The 17,990-nt window shown below is 32.3% G+C and overlaps 1 protein-coding gene across 3 annotated transcripts; it reads left to right on the forward strand.

Annotated features, from left to right (window-relative positions):
* Positions 1–559: 559 nt before the first annotated feature.
* Positions 560–17,615, forward strand: LOC105793912 (uncharacterized). Of its 3 annotated transcripts, none has more exons than XR_001133638.2 (8): positions 560–962; positions 1,381–1,525; positions 1,858–2,118; positions 5,541–5,622; positions 5,983–6,179; positions 6,818–7,076; positions 14,972–15,039; positions 17,248–17,615. XR_001133638.2 is itself a non-coding variant. In XM_012622818.2 (7 exons), the coding sequence occupies exons 1-6, from the start codon at positions 715–717 to the stop codon at positions 7,073–7,075; spliced, it is 1,191 nt and encodes a 396-aa protein (XP_012478272.1). In that variant the 5' UTR covers positions 560–714; the 3' UTR covers position 7,076; positions 17,248–17,615. The 3 variants fall into 3 exon arrangements, 1 of the variants encoding a protein (XP_012478272.1); XR_001133637.2 differs by having other exon boundaries at positions 14,972–15,028; XM_012622818.2 differs by lacking the exon at positions 14,972–15,039.
* The last annotated feature ends 375 nt before the right edge of the window (positions 17,616–17,990 follow it).

The raw sequence follows: 17,990 nt of genomic DNA on the forward strand, positions 1-17,990 counted from the left end.
AATAATGAAAATACTTTTTACAATACTAAGTCTAAGCAGTAATAGCTAATTCCTATATTACGATGGATCATAAAATAGATTAAGAAGATTAAAAATAAATAACTAACATAAATAAAATAATAATAAAAGATAAACAAATGAATTAAACTGATAAGCCAATCAAAAATATTAACTCGCTTCAAGGTTTGTAACTAATTTTAGATTGGAGTTCTAGAATAGATTAGTCATCACTTCGAACAATTATTACCTCCCAACTCTAATTAACTTAATTGATTGATTGATATTCGCTTATCCTCCAACATCACTTTTTCAACCAGGATAATTTACGATTTACTCGGTTCGATTTCATCTTCTGATCTCGTCTACCCGACGATAACTCATTATAATTGTCAAGCCTAACTGTTTAAGAACACGAATAATAGAAAAAAAAATCAATCCAAACACCTGCAAATAATAATACTGAGAAAATATAAACTTTTTAATTTAGTAAAAATATTTTTATTATATATATAAACTGTTTGAATTTTATTTAAAAAAAAAAACAAAACTTTCACGCCAGATGTGATTAAGTTTGGCCTTGGGATCCCAAAAATCATTCGTCACCCTTAATTTCTCCGCAAACATTTCAATTTCATATATTTTTTTCTTCGAGAGGGGAAAACAGAAAAGAATGTGAGTTAAAACAATGTTAGCGTAAATGAATATTTGAGAGATATGGGCGTCAACCTATGGGGATGTGAGGGTGGTAAGATGGGCGATGTTTCTTCAATGGAGATGTGGTGGCTGATTAACATAAGAGCTACTCTAATTGCTCTTCTTTTTATATCCATTTTTCATTTTTCCAAGAAGTTTTATGTTAAATTCCTTACAATATGGACATCTCCTCCTTCTTCTTTATTATCATCTACTCTTCATCTTCCTTCTGCTTCTTCACCCATTTCCAATCAAGATTCTCAATCAAGGTACTTTTTAATGCTTTATCTAATTTGGGTTTCATTTAATTTCATGAAAACTGGTTTTCTTCCTCACTCAATTACATTCTTTTCCTTGGTGTTGGTTTCTTCATTTTGTTTCAGTTTCTCCATACGTTATTTTCTTCCTGTTTTATTTTCTGAATTTTCTATTTTTTTGTTATTTATTACTTGGGTTTTCCACTACTTAATGATTTCTTTTGCTTCTATATTTGTGGGGTTTCCAGTTTGCCATGTTCTATGTTAGCTCATTCTCAAAGTTTTCAGTTTGGCTTTTTATCAGCCAATTTTAATTTGGGAAGTTTCTATAATCATTTTTTTATCACAAAAATACATTTAATTTGCTCTTTTTACCCCTTTATATTAATTTAATATGTTTCGAACTTGGCTTGTGTTTGAAATCGTGTAGAACCCTAGAGGTTGTGTCTGATTCAGATTTGAAGTTTTTAATTGATAATTTGGATGAGAAGCGCAATGAGGACGAAAATTGGGAGAATGTAATCAACAAGAAAAACAACTTTCTATCCTACAAAGCCAAGTGCTGCAAATCGAAGGTTCGTTTCTATGCTTCGTTTGCTTAATCTCAAATGACAATAATGTGAAATAATGATGCTCATTACATCTTGAATACGCAAATCTAACATAGTCATATTTATAGTCTCTCCTTAATGTAGAACTAGGGCCATGTATATTTTAACTTCCCAACTTTGGCTTTCATTAATTTATGATCTTTAGTTTTCGTAGAATTATTTTTATTTTTCCCTAATGTTTATGTACTTAACTTATTGCTTGAATTATTTGTCAGTTTTGTTTTAAACCAAACAACATATTATATTTGGAATTTTCTCAGATGTAAATTAGAAACTGAATGCGTCGTTGTTTGCAGGATAGACCATTGAAATACCTGAGCACAGCCGTTTTTGAGAGTTGCTCCCCGGAGCTTCTGAGGGACTTCTATATGGATAATGATTATAGAAAGCAGTGGGATAAGACCATTCTTGATCATGTGCAACTGCAGGTGTACACAACAAGTGGAGTTGAAATTGGTCGCACATTAAAAAAATTTCCACTTTTAACACCTAGAGAGTATGTATTGGCTTGGAGATTGTGGGAGGGAAAAGATACAACTTTGTACTGTTTCATCAAGGTGACTCTCACTTAAAATTAGTCTTTCATCTCTGGTATTTATTATTGCATTATCTTATCTCTCTCTTGCTGCTTCATACCATTTGACTTGATTGTTTGGTTAAAATGTTAGAAGTCACTAGAATGGTTCTTGACCTAAAAAATTAAGATCCATAACCGTGCTTGCTCATACTTCCTATGCTATCTATCCGAACAGTAGAATCTAACAACCTGCCTCATATTTGATGTGGAACCTAAGATACAAGAAATCACAAAATCTTGGCTAAGAAAACATGTTTTTTATATAAAAGTAAAAAGATAGTTCATCCTACACTACTTCTAATAAACTTGTGACTAGCAATAACAATAAGAAACAGTTTTATCCTATGCCCTCTCTAGTCGACTTCTGACTAGCAACAATGATAATTGGATGACTTTTTACCGCAACCTTAAATAACTCGTACCTAAAATTATGGATAATGAGGAAATAAACAAAATGAAACTCACCTTTGGAAAGATTTATTAAACTCAAATCACCATTTTATATAATGGTTACCATAGCCAAGTGTTTATAGGCCAAAGTTTAACCTAGTCCAAGTAAATTTAATTAGCTAATGAAACAATTAAAAATTTAGTCAAATGTTTTATTCTCTTATTTAAGGGTTGAGGGAGGAGTTTGGATAATTTTAAAATTGTATATATATATAAAAACTTTTAAACTCCTAATATATATAAATTTCTTAATAATAAAAGGGTAAACTAAACTAGATATCTAGTGTTCTATTTGAACTCGTATCATTCTCTACCAAAAGGATTCATCATTGAATCTTGATTATTGTTTGATTGCAACATATGAGTCTTAACTACTTTTTGACTGCAACTTTTAAGTCTCTTGGTGATGTTTTCATGAATGCATATTTTCAAAAGTAATAAACATGGACTAAAAAAAAAATCTATTTTTTCATTTTTTCTTCAAAAATTATTAAAGAAAATAAAATGAATCTAGGATTTAAGAAAATCCCAAATATTCAAGTGAAACAAGAAAATATGTTATTAATTTAAAAACAAAACAGATATGTTACCTTCATCACATCTAATCAACTTGTAATTAGCAATAATGATAATTTAATGATTTTATTTTTCTAAACCTTTAATTTAACTTATTACTAGCAATAATGATAATCGATATCTCCCTATTACGCCTTAACTTGTAACTATATTCATAGATAATGAGAGAAATAAACAAGAGAAATCACTTAACCTTGAAAGAATAACTCATGATCAAATTTACTAAACTCAAATCTCCGGTCTTGACGAGATTGAGTATACATAAACTAAAGAATAAGCTACCTAATGAACCAATTAAAATTTAGCTTTTAAACTCGAAATGAAAATTAAACTCTTGAATTAAAATTTTTATTTACAATATATTTATAATAATTAAATATAAAACTCTTAAATAATAAAGACCTTAAACTAAGCTAAACATTTCCCGTCCTACTTAAACTTGTATCAATACTTGTCATGCTCGTGTAGTCGCAAGACAATTCGACATCTATATTGCATCTACTGAAAGCACTAGATTTCTCATGTCAATTTAACTGTTGAAAAGATATGAAAGAGCGTGTAAGTGAATCCTGCCTCGTATGTACTAAATAGAATACAACTCAATAAATGAATTTTGATTTCATATTTTAATGGCTTAGTTTAAGATTTGGTCCTTAAAGTATACTCATTTTCTCATTTTGATACTATTTTTTTTTGTTTCAATTCGATACCTAAAGTAAAAATCACTTCTCAATTTGGTACCTAAAATATGCCTCCGTTATATTCTTGAGTCCATTTTTTGACAGATGTTAAAAAAAATCCGATAGTTAATCACAAAGTGCCATGTGGGAGCTTTATTTAAAAAAAAATATTTTCTTTTATTCAATGTATATACACATTACAAAAATATGAAAATGAAAATAAATATATAAAAATCAGAAAATATATATTATCTAGAAAATATATAAATTATAAAAACTTTATAAAACAAAATTTACAAAAATACCATAATTAAAAAGAAATTTGTTGAAATTTATAATATTATTAAAAATGTAAAAAATTTAAAATTATAAAAGTTGTAAAAAATATTTTAAAAATTTAAAATGAATTCTTTTTATAAAGTCTATAATGGTATTTAAATTTCAAGGTTATTTTGCAATTACTTGAAATTTAAATACTTTTTAAATTTTATAACATTTTTCATTGTTTAATTGTTATTTTGAGTTTTAAAATTTATAATTATATATATTTACAATTTTCTAAATTTAACTTTTTAATATATTATATATGATTTTTCTCATTTTAATTAATATAATATATATAATATTAAAAAATACGTGATATTTTCTAACAACGCCATGTGGCAGGTCAATGCCTGACCACTATTGGTCAATATTCGATCAACGCTTGGTCAACAACAGTCAATATTGATCAATGGTCGATCAACAACCGATCAAAGTCAACAGTGTTTTTTAATATTTAATTTTTTTATTTTAAATAAATCTAATTGTCACGTGACGTCTTTTTCACCGGTAATAAAAAAGACATGTGGCCTAACAGATTTTTTTAACAGTAATTATAAAATGTACCAAAAGTAGATATACTCAAAGGGAATAAATCGTAAATTAAGCGTATTTTAATATATGCATATTTCCTGCTTCCAAGTTCCAATATGCGGTGTAGGTGACGGTTCCTACACGTTTGAAAGTGAAAATGGAAACTGTAAAGCTGATATTAGGGATTAAGGAAAAAATTGGAAGTATCTTTAATATGAAAGAGGTGTACTTATTTGATATGAGAAGTTCGGATGAGCAAATAATAATAATAACGGTGTCCATCCTCAATTACTACATGCTAACGCTCCACTGTTCTGTTTCTTGCACTGCCTAATTTTCTTAAAGCATCCGCCTCTTGCACATATTGTAGAAAAATAATTGAACATGTGTTGGATACTCACCTTGAATTCGGGTAAACGTTGTCCTGTGGCTAATGGTTATAGAATCACCAAGTACATGGAATATTTTTATCTCATTACGCAATCTTTTCAGGAAAGGCCTGTATTAAGTTGAAAAATTATAGTAGAAAATGTGAAGGTTTACTATGAGATTCTCAAATCCTTTGCAATCATTTCTCCAAGAGAAAGAATCATAGTAGAAAATGAGAAGGCTGTTTTGGTCTTCAAATGGGAACCTGAAGCATGGTCCACCCACCCACCCACCCACCTTAAAAGGTAGAGTTCTGGCATAGCTGGGGTTCTAAAACTGGTTCCTGGTTTTTATCCTGTTGAAGAAAAAAGAAGAGGAATTTTCTCCCCAAATACTTGTGCCGTTTTTAGTATTGGTCCATTTCTATGCTATCTCTTCATGGTTGTTTTTAATTGTTCTCATGATTGACTAGGACTGTGAACATCCATCAGCACCACGACAGAAGAAGTATGTTCGCGTGGAATATTTTAGATCCGGTTGGCAGATCAGGAAAGGCAAGTTTCTTGTATGTTAGTTTTATTAATCTCCATTTTCTGAACCCTTAGAAAGGGACAACAAGAGTTGGCGGTTTTCAATTGCGGCTGTGACATTGCTTAGAAAGCTGTTTTTCTCATAACTGCATTCAGAAGTTGAATAATATGTTCTTGCGAGCTGCCAGGCTCTGTCCCTCTAATTCAAAACTAAGAAAACAAAGGAGGACTAATTGTTGGTTCCTGTTCCTGTTTTTGGACTCTTTTTCGAGTCATGAATGAGTCCTGCCACTTCGTTAAACTAGAGCTCAAGGCATTGAAAATATTTATCTTTATTCTTGTTGAATATTTACAACTAAACTTTAATGTTATTATCGTGTACAGTACCTGGTAGAGATGCTTCTGAGATCAGAATGTTTCACCAAGAAGATGCTGGTCTGAATGTGGAAATGGCAAAACTAGCATTTGCGAAGGGCGCATGGAGTTTTTTGTGTAAGATGGATAATGCACTACGCAATTATTCTTCGATCAACCATCCTCCGTCTACACCATCTGTTTCGGCAGCCACTCTGATTCAGAAGGTCTGCGTTTTTATATTAAACAAAACAGTCCTGTTTATGAAATTTAGATGGATTTATTCAACTTCATTAAAGATGGAACCGATTTATTGCCCTCTAGAAGCATAAACCTTTTTAGCTTGGCTTCCTTCAAGTGAGTTGAAGATTAGTGTTTCTAGGAAACAAATGAGACAGGTTTTCTAATCTGGACCATACTCCATAGCTTTACTTTTAGAAGTTGGATAAAAATGTATATATCGGGGATGATTTTGATTTTTGGTCACATCGGAGTCTACCATTGAATTTTTGAGCAATGTAGTCTCTATTAGTCTACACAAACAGACTTGTCCTCTAGACTCAGACTATATCTAGTTTTTTCTTGCTTAGAATTTTATTTTTATTTTAAAGTATTCGCGTGTGACATCAATCTTTAACATATATCCGGACATGGATATAGAATATGATCTTCTAAAGACTTTTTGAATATATAAAAAACATGAAAACATTTGAATATACCCTTGTTTGGCACTCACACGCGAATGATATAGATGTATTTCTTTTATTACTAAAATAATTTATTTAATTGAATTCATGATATTTTTAATTAAAAATCAAATGGTCAACTCAAGAACTTATGATGACTTTGTTGTGTACATATATAGGTTCCACCTGATTTAGATTATAGAACTGACATTACTTCAGCAGTCCCTACATCAGTAGCCTATAATGACGAATCCAGAAAGAAAAAGTTATTAAGAAGACCATCAAAGAAGTTTTTGGCAAAAGCATTGCTTCTTCTTGGGGGTGTGATCTACCTATGTCGTGCGCACTCTGCCCTAGGTACCAAAGTTACAATGGCATGCATTTTAACAAAATTGAGAAAACGCGATGGTTCGTCGAGACAGAGTAGCCATAGTTGAGGTACCTGCCCTTGTTTCATCCTTGCAACTAGTTTTATTTTGATGGTTTTAATAAGACTTCATAGATTATCGAATTTAAGCTTGAAATTTAACTAGGGAGAGAGAAATAGCCTGTTGAAGGGAACTTTTTGTTCTGTAATTAGTTTTGGAAATGGTCTAAATATAGTCAATCCAATGGAGGTGCCGTTGCAAGCCAAGGCTAATCACTGGATTCGAGTAGGTGTCGTAATTGAAAGTTTTCAAGAGAGCATTTAATAAAACTGTTCTATATTTTATTAACTAAGCAACTAAATTTAAATAGAGAAAAGAGTCATAACCTAATTGGGAAAATAATTCCCTTATTCTAATAAACTACTAAAAGATAAAATAAAATATTCTTAGAATATCTCAAATGATTTATTATAAGATTTATCTACCTAAATAACTTTAAAATATATCCCAAAATATATGAGTTTCACATATTTTAACACTCTCCATCAAGTTGGTGCATATATATGAATCATGCCCAACTTGCTTACAAGAAAATCAAAGCTTGCCTTAGAGAGCCCTTTGATGAGTATGTCAGCAATCTGTTGTTTTGAAGGAACAAACGGCATGCACACTTGGCCTTCTTCAATCTTCTCCTTGATAAAGTGTCTATCAATCTCAACATGTTTAGTTCTGTCATGCTGGACTGGGTTGTGAGCAATACTAATGGCAGCTTTCCTATCACAGTACAACTTTATTGGTGAAGTTATTGGTTTTCTCAGCTCTTTCATAATTCTTTTTAACCATATCATTTCACAAATTCCTTGAGCCAGTGATCTAAACTCAACTTCTGTACTACCTCTTGTTACAACATTTTATTTTTTACTTTGCCAGGTCACAAGGTTTCCCCAAACAAATGTACAGTATCCTGATGTAGATCTTCTATCTATTATTAAGCATGCCCAGTCTGCATCCGTATAAGCTTCAATTCCTCTTTGTTCGGATTTCTTGAAGAATAAGCCTTTTTTAGGTAAACTCTTCAAGTATCTCAGAATCCGAAACACTGCTTCTTCATGTTCCTCCATTAGGGAGTGCAATTTTACATTTGGATCAATTGGTGTGTCAGCTGGGTGACAACCACTCATCCCAGTCTCTTTTAAAAGATCAATTACATATTTTTTCTAAGAGACCACAAGACCCTTATTTGATCGAGCAACTTCCATTCCAAGAAAGTATTTCAAAGGACCCAAGTCTTTGATCTCAAACTCCAATGCTAGATGCTCTTTGAGATGCCTTATTTCATCTACATCAACTCCTGTAAGAGTGGTATCATCGACATAAACTATAATAATTGTTATTCTACCTCTTTGTGAGTGTCGATAGAACATTGTGTGATCAACTTGCCCTTGTGAGTAACCTTGTTTTTTAACAACTTGTGAGTAACCTTGTGAGTAACCATTCAAACCAAGCTCGAGGAGACTACTTTAGACCATACAAAGATTTCCTGAGCTTACATACTCGAGTTCTAAATTTTTCTTCAAAACCTGAAGGAGGATCCATGCAAACTTCTTCTTCAAGTTTCCCATTTAGGAAAGCATTCTTCACATCTAGCTGCTGTAAGGACCAATCAAGATTAGCAGCAATTGATAAAAGAACTCTAACATAATTTAATTTGGCTACTGGAGCAAATGTTTCAAGATAATCTATCCCGTATGTTTGAGTGTACCCTTTAGCCACCAGTCTAGCTTTGTATCTATCTAAAGATCCATCTGGTTTGAATTTGGTTGTGAACACCCATTTACAGCCCACAGCTTTCTTCCCTACAGGTAATTTTACTGTTTCCCATGTACCTATTTTTTCAAGAGCACGCATGTCCTCTAAAATAGCCTCATTCCACTTAGGAACTTGTAAAACATCTTTCACATTTTTGGATGTTTCACAGTATCAAGACACGGAACAAAGGTTGAGAATGTCAAAGACAAGGCTTTATAGGACACAAAGTTAGACATGGGATATTTGACAACATTTCTAACACCTTTTCCTTTAGTAATTGGAATATATAAATAAAAAAATTCATTGGTTGGATTATGAGCTTTACTTGGACTTTTGACAAGATCTTGTGGGTCAGATTCTTGGTGATGAATCTGGTGGATTCCACTTTCTTGATTTCGATTTCTTTTTGAGTAAACAATTAAATCCTTTGTTTATTATTTATTCTCATGATCAGACTCTACACCTTCATACTCCTTTTCATTAACAACATTAACATCATTAATTTCTATGTTAATCATAAATTGTTGTGTTAATCATAAAAAGGATTATTGGATGAGTTAGGAAGATAAGAATTCATCCGAAATTGTGGTGATTGAAAAAGCTTGTGTAGATTCTCTAGTTGTTCCTTAGTGAATAGAGACCCTTCTAGAGAACTTTGGCCCTCATATTTTTCATTAGTTGTTTCAACAGTAAAACTTTCTTCCTCTATTTGATTGCTGGATCTCTTATCTCCAACGAAGGCTGTTTTAACCATGATGCTACTAGAGATAACTTAGCTCTGATACCATGAAAGTTTTTAGGAGAGAATTTAAATAGAGAAAAGAGTCATAACCTAATTGGGAAAATAATTCCATTATTCTAATAAAATACTAAAAGATAAAATAAAATATTCTTATAATATCTCAAATGATTTATTCTAATATTTATCTACCTAAATAACTTTAAAATATATCCCAAAATATATGGGTTTCACATATTTCAACAGTAATGTGTCACATATTATAACTTGAAATATATATATTTCATGTATTTGGAATATTATATCCATGTTTGGATAGTATGTTCGATACGTGCTCGCAATAATCCGATAGTTCGATACGTGCTCGCAATAATCCGATAGTTCCCAAGTAAAACATTAGACATTTCATCTGAAGAGGATGAAACAAAAGTCAATTTTAGTGGGATGATTTAGAGTTAATGGATTATGTTTAAGTTATCTTTCGGTTAAAGAAAATTTGGTTATTTTATTCCGTAAATTCAAATTGAATTAATGTTAATTTAAGTTTGATTTAAATTAGATTTATTAGGGTTTGAAATATGATTAGTTTAGTTTGGATTTCTAATTATTTTAGATTTAATTTATTTTTATCTCATGGGTCATTCGTGTTAATTTGTTGACACATTTATCTTCAATCATATAGAATTTAATTTTTTCATGATATAAATTTATGTCAAATCTACGACCAAATGGTCAACAAAATTAATTTTGCTCATGATAAATGACTTTTACTAAATAATTTAATTTTTCTTTTTATGTTTCATGTATTAAATTAAATTATTATTAATTATTTATACTAAAATTCCATACCATTGTACTCCATTTGTAATAAATTGTTAAGGGTGGTAATTTTCTCGAACTACAACGAGGAGAACATCCATATACAATTGCGAGAAATGATGGGATTCCTAGATGGAGGAGATGATGAATGGAGTTACTGTTAAGGAAGGAAGAGAAGTTGAGGTTACCTTGGGACATAGTATTGGTTGAGGCCATGAGGGGGCGTTGAAGGACTATGTAATTGGTTTATGGATTTCTTGAACTTCTCTTGACCTTTTAGAGGTATAACTCCGAGGTTAATTGGAGATAAGTCGATGGAGACCTTAAGAGGGTGGTGTTCTTGTTATTGAGAGAGCTACAAGGGGGACCCTAAGTTGACCTGTGATCTATTTAAGGGGGAAAGAACTGTTGGTATCCATAGTATCACATGAAGGGCTTCTTATGGTAAGGAACCTTGAGAGTGTTTAGGGCGTGAGGGTGGACGGTCAATACGAATCCGTCAAACTCCTCTAAGATGAAGGAACTTAGGTATATTTTCTCAAAGTTTTATGGTAAAGAGAAACCCTAGAGGATGATAGAGGTTTCAAATTGTGTTGGAAACAAAAAGAGTCCATTCCAATTAAGAAATAATTATATTCGTAGATCATGAGTGAGATCTAGCAAGCCTTCATGATTAGCAACTTTTGAAAGAGTTAAAAATAATTTTCAATAAAACCTTTCAGTGTAGGGTACTTATGTGTAATTTGATCCATCTGTTAAAATATCTCGGTTAAGCTAAAAGGCATGCCACAAAGTGTACCTTTGTTTATCCCTGTTAGTCTTGCAACTCCTTCAATTAACCTAGACCAATTGCCTTGGCCAATAACTTATGATTAATATGAGTCAAGAGTATATAGGATATGTTCCCTCATAGTACTTTGGGTGATGAGTCCTCTCTAGACTAGTCCACCACCTTAATATGCCTTTCATACCTAAAGCAACCTACCTTAAGCTTTAATCAATATGGACCCGTTTTGTGATAAATCAAAGTATTACTCAGCAAATAAGATGTGTTAGTGTCAAAAGTCTATGGATTATTTACACCACAAACATGTTCAAGTATTTTCATAGACACTTTAGTGAAATACTACATGAAACTCTTATAAAGGGTCATGTTCAATGTATTTGTTCTTATAATGAGTACTCATATTTTATCCTAAAGTCTATACTTCAACTTATGAGATCAGTCGTGTGCATCTCGTGTATGAAGGCTTAACATGTGTCAATCTATGAGCATTATTGATGTCTTGACTTGGTAATATGATGCCGAGGAAAAATCTAGGAAGAACAAATTTAATGCATATGGATCTCATAATTGTATCTATTTACAATTCCAACTTCTAACTTTGTTTTATCACTAAAGTCACCTCAAAAAATCACTTTCTAAACTTATTTCCATGGTCATCTTCTTCATCCAAGATTATTTCAAATAAATATGGAATACTTCATAAATACACAATTAATAATCAAATCAATTCATAATCACCAAATACAACATTTCTTATGCCTTATATGAGCTTACGTATACTTCGGTATCACCCAGAATTTAACTAGGGCTAGTTTACAACATTTACAAACTTTACACATCAATCATATCATAAATAAATCATTAAAATAATCACTTTTGTTATAAGCAATCAAATATTATGATATATAATTAGATTCGAGTCTTAGTTGAGCTTATGAAAGCTCTTTTATAGACCCGTGCATGAATAAGGACTAAATGGTAACATTTTCAAAAGTTAAAGATAATAATGTAAAATAGGGGTCACACGGCCGTGTGTCTAGGCTGTGTAACTCTTTGAAGCCGTGTGGACCAGAATGTAATATTTCTTCAAAAGTCACACAACCGTGTAGTTGGGTCATGTAACAAATTGAGATCGTGTGATACAAATACTTTCTAAGTACCAGCAAACACACGATCGTATCACTTGTTCGTGTGATACACACGGCCATGTGTTAGCTCGTGTGGTGCAACAATGTCTCTTTTTGTGCAAATTACTAAAACCAAAATTTCAAATAAGCCAAACATATACATTTATCAACTTTTTGACTTGTCTAAAACATATCATATAACAAACCCTAACCAACTAACCAATATGTCTGAATGGCACCATTCCACAACAAGGTTATGTAAGCATTATCAACCATTCAAGTTAATTCATATAATTTTATACCATATATATCAAACATCCTAAACTTAACAAAATACAAGGGACTCTACAAGACACATGTTCTATTACATACTATCACAATTCACATCCCATCATTTCACATTCCTCGTCAATACATCAATTATCATGTAATATAACATAATTTAACTCAATTTGAAGTTAATTTCATACTTCTATCAAATTATACTATTTCCAATTTTATTCGATTTAGTCCTTTACCTTAATACTCAAGCATATTCACACCAACTCAATACAATTAATCTCACATATCTTACCTCCATACCTTACCAAATAGCACAACAGAAATATGCAAAAATTAAAATGAGTTGAGGTATAGAAATAAAAACAGAAAGCTTGCATCACTCGTTGTCGATTTCCACCTTTCCTTTCCTTTCCGATGATCCTACATCATTTTTAGCTACAAATAATAATTTAGTAATGGTATGACATCAAATTCTATACAAATCACATTTAGTTACAAGGTCTTACATATTTTTCGAATTATTCGATTTAATCGTATATCTCAATAATTAATCAAATTCATAACAATACTATTCAACCAATCATAATTAAATATCAATTAATTAAATATCTCAAATTATAATTAATCATGTTCAATTTATCAGTTAATTTATCATCACTTAATGTTTCATTCCTATCACACATTTTTGTACCAAATTGTAAATAATTCAAATTATAACCACACAAAAAATTCAAAATTCAAGAATATATTGCAAATACATATAACCTTACCCTATAAACTTACTTGGTTAAATCAATGACAAATTGTTTCCAATCCATACAATTATTCCATTCAATTTACCAATTCCACAAATGTTATATCATCCTATTATGTGTATGTATCAGTTCAATTTTATATATAAAATGCTCCCTAAAGTTTTGCATTTTTTCAATGTACTACTTAAAACCGAAATGAACTATATCTTTCAAATTTGAGCTTTGATTTACAATTCAATTTCAATTTCATTCTTCAATAGCCCTCTATTAACCATAATTACAAAAATTTCATGTCAATTTCAAAATATTCACACATTACTCCCTATTTTCAAAATTTTCAACTTTCACTTTACAAATTAATCCTTTTTTATTTCTAAGCTTAAAAGCTAACATTTTAACATCAAAACTTCAAGCATTCGTCAATGGCAACATTTATAAACTTTAACAGTTTTAAAAAATAACACACTAGTCAGCTGGATTAAGTTCTCGATATTCTAAAAACATAAAAGTTATAAGAAAATGACTAATTGCACTAATCAATTGAGGCTCTAAATGTGAAATCCCTAAGTTCGAAAGTTGTTCCTCTTCTCCTTCAATTATTGGTAGTTAAAGATGAAAAGAGAAATATGTTTTCTCTCTTTCCACTGTCATATTTTATTAATTATGCATTAGTTTGTTTTATTTATTTATATTATTTATAACAAATTTTACAATATAATTATTGTGTTTTTTTGTTCCTACTCGCCCATTATAGGCTAAGAAGGAATGATTTCCTATTAATCCTTGCTTCTTGTTTCTAATTAAAAATTTCTTATAATTAAAATTTTATCGATTTTGTGATTTAGTCCCAATACCTTATTTAATCACTAATTTGATAAAATTACCTATTCAAAATTCAATTCGGTATCTAAGAAGTTGGTCCAGGATATCTTCAAGTGAAGAAAGAATAATCCTTAGAGTTTTTTGCTGAAACACGAAGAGTGTATTTAGTGTATGGGAAAACTATATGAAGAATTAATTATCTTTAAGATCACGCCAAAAGAGAGTCATCGCCAAGATGAAATACGTATGGTTTGTATGAACACTGTTCAATTAGTTTGACTCTCTTCTTGATTGGTTAGTTGGGAGTCAACCAGATTGGTTTGACTCTCTTCTTGACTTGTTAGTTGGGAGTTAACCAGATTGATTTGGCTCTATTCTTGGCTGGTCTACCACAACGTCAAACTAGTCGAATTTTTTTTTGTTTTCCTCAAATTTTTGTAGGGAAACCGGGGGACAAATTCAAATAATATTTCCACTTGTCAAATCCACTATAAAGGATCGAGAGTATATATATACATGGGAAGGAGTGCATTCAGAGGGTTTTTCTTTCCTGATTGCATCCTGGTTACTTCTTTTCATTCTAAACATTCTCTTATTATTCTTCGGTAAGATAAAGCTAAGGTTTTGTAAATCAGTAGATGATTCAACCTCTTGGTAAGCTCAATAGCTCTGTATGTTATGACAGTAATGAGTAGGGATGTGTACAAGATGTAAGAACAATATGCTTTGAGTGGAAGACCCTACATGAGGGTCATGTATCGACGACATATTAGTAACCTATCAGTAAATAAGGTTTTAATTGAGGTTCTATGATCTTTTGAATAGTGGTTGCTGCTGGATCGAGAAGGATGATTGGAACAGATATTCTGAGTTGAGGTAAAGGTGAGTCTCCGGTGAGTTTCTAGTACTGACTTCTGTATATAATTTTATTTCAAATAAATGGTTGATGCCTCTGTAGATAAGCATGTCTCATTGAGAAAATATCTACATAAATGTAAAAGAAGAGTATTGATAGCTGTTTGAATACGATGTTGCATGATAAGTGTCTGTAACACCCTAGATTTTAGGGTTAGAAGTTTTGAGATTTTTAGGTAGGGTCAGTTGCTAGATCAGACAATTGGGGTTGTTGTCATATTTTAGTGTCAGAATGGGCCTGCTGGTCTGGTGGTTGGTGGTGTGTTAGTGTACCTCTAGGTTTTGGGTTCGAATCCTCATGTGTGTTTTGAGGAATGATTTTTGTATCTTAAAATTTGTTTTAAGTTTAAAAATACTTATTTAATTTTATTTTTTTATATCAACATCCAACAGTTTCTACGGTTTTTTTCCTACACGTTCTTCCCCCACTACTCCACTTTGTTCTCTGTGACTTTTTCAATTTCCTTTGATTTTTTTTTTTGCTTCTTCCGTTTTGTCATCTGTCAAGAGAGCTTTGTTCTCGAGTGTTCTGCTTGATTTGTTCTAAAATTGGGTAAGTTTTGTCTTTTGTTTTAATGGAGGAATTGCCTCAATTTGGTTGTGTTTCTTAAATTAAATTCTTATAACTAGTTGTGTTTGTAATTGAGGTCTCTGAATCGGCTAGGTGGAGCGAGTCGAAAAATTCTGGGTGCTTTAATCACGAATTTAGGTGTGGGTTTGGAAACTCTTCCTTTTCATTATGGAGATTCTGCTTTGATTCTGAGTAATTCGTCATATTTGGTGTGTTTCTTAAAATTGTAAATCGTAGTGTCGATTGTTACGGTTTAGCTTGACATACCGTGTGTTTTTGGTGTATTATTGAGTTAACGAGGGTTGAGGGTCGTTTTGACATCAAAGGAAATTATGCAGGCTATTTCGGAGTGGATTCGTGACCACACGGGTGGCCACACAGGCATGTGCCGCACATGGGCAATCCACACGGCTATGTGGAAGTGGGGGATTAGGGTTTTAGGGACGAATTTGGTGCCGCACGGCTTGGCCACACGACCGTTTTACCGATAGTTGGGAATTTTAAGATTTTAGTCGATTTTTACACGGGCGTGTGCTCTAGACACACAGCCGTGTCCCGTGGGCACACAGGCTTGTGAGACTTTCACACGGCCGTGTCTACCCTACACCTTACTTAAGCACAAATGGATAGAGAGTTACACAGGTTGTCCACACGGCTATGTTCTTGGGTCACACGAGCATGTGTCATAATCACACGGCCGAGTGCCTTATTTCACACGGGCATGTGCCTATTTGATATGGGCATGTTGACCCTACACGATCTAGGCACTTCCACACGGACGGGGCACACGGCCATGTGGCCCTGCTTCGCCATTTTTCGTTCTGCGTTGTTTTTGAAACATTTGAGTTTCTGTGTGTTCTGACCCTCAGTTACGCTATAGTAAGGTTGGTAAAGACTTTGATTATCTCAGGTTTGTGCGTCTGTACTTAACTAGAGTTTTAATGTAATAGTTTAACTAAGTGTTATATGATGTTCTAGTAAATATTTATAAACATTATGGATTCTGAATGTGATCGATTGAGCTTGTGAGTTTCAGTATCCATGTGAATGTTTGTATATGGTGTGTGTTCTGAAATCGCATGGGCATTCTGTAAGTTATCGACTGAATATGAGCTTCTGTATTTGTATGACTGACAGTGTCTAATGTGCATTTGTTCATGAACATAAAATTGGGGGTTTTTTGTTGTGAAGAGAAGGAAATTTGATCTGATATGGGTAATTTCAACTACAATATGTCTGTATAGTAGTTTATTGCATAGCACAACACATATGTCAGCTTTGCTGCATATTATCATTTGAATGGCCTAGTCCACATACGTGGTGTGTAGGGTTGGATGGGCCTTTCGAGATCCTATGTGGGGTGCATGGTTGGTTGAGCTTCTTATAGCTCATTCGTGGTGTGAACATCCGTTTTGCATCCGTACATACATCTGGTTGTGCGGGCATATTTCTGTTTGAGAGATATGTTATAATGATGTGATGTGCTTTTACTGTTACGTATGCTTGGTACGTTGGTTCCATGTTTGCATTCTGGTTTTGTAATAGCCTTTTTGTTTCTTATGTTTCAAACTCACACTAAGCTCATGTAGCTCACCCCTTAGTTTTCCCTTTTCAGGTACTTTCGATTTCTGTGGATGGACTCGGTATGCCAGAGGTCTCGGAGTAATACGTTTTAAGTTAGGCTAATAAACTGATTTTGCAAATACTTAAATTTGTAAATTGTTTTGGACTGTAAAAATTTTTAGAGGAAATGTGGTATAAACTTGGTTTTGGGTTTTCACAACCTGCTATTAAACTGAATTTTAGAAATTTCAGGATTTTATTTCAGACTATTTTTTTTACGTATCTTCAATACTATTTTGTATTCTAATTGGCTAAACTAGAACTACTTTGGATCACTTCAGTGATTAATGTAACCTTTGGGATTTGGTCTAAACTTCTAGGCCAAATTTTAGGGCGTTATAGTGTCATTGTTGTTAAAAAGTTGGTACGTCATCTCTAGAATGTTTGGGTGATAGTAATTAGTGTTATATGTGTGTATGTGGTCAAAGTCTAATTAAAAGAGACTTTTGTTGTGGTACGAGTCCAGTACAGATGAATCTATGATATGTTTAAATGTGAAGTGAAAAATATGTTGTGATGCCTCTAGTAGGGTAGCGATATTGCTAACCGGACTGGCAGATCATGGAACAAAAATAGAGATTTATTGTGTAGTCTTCGATAAGGTAGCTATAATGGTAACCTGACTAGTAGATCACGAAATAAATATCTGGAAAGTCCATGACCATGGCATCATATGATAATGCACCAAGAAGTCATGAAGGTATAAAATCATGAGGGAGCAGCCCCATGGCATCC

This window comes from Gossypium raimondii, chromosome 3 (assembly GCF_025698545.1).
Source record: "Gossypium raimondii isolate GPD5lz chromosome 3, ASM2569854v1, whole genome shotgun sequence".
In the NCBI taxonomy this organism is placed as follows: Eukaryota; Viridiplantae; Streptophyta; class Magnoliopsida; order Malvales; family Malvaceae; genus Gossypium; species Gossypium raimondii.

Bases quoted from the DNA above. Each gene is read 5' to 3' on its own strand.
- LOC105793912 (XM_012622818.2), top strand. From the start codon at position 715: ATGGGCGTCAACCTATGGGGATGTGAGGGTGGTAAGATGGGCGATGTT. The intron at 1,526-1,857 runs GTTCGTTTCTAT...CGTTGTTTGCAG, and splicing joins CCAAGTGCTGCAAATCGAAG to GATAGACCATTGAAATACCT. The intron at 5,623-5,982 runs GCAAGTTTCTTG...TATCGTGTACAG, and splicing joins CGGTTGGCAGATCAGGAAAG to TACCTGGTAGAGATGCTTCT.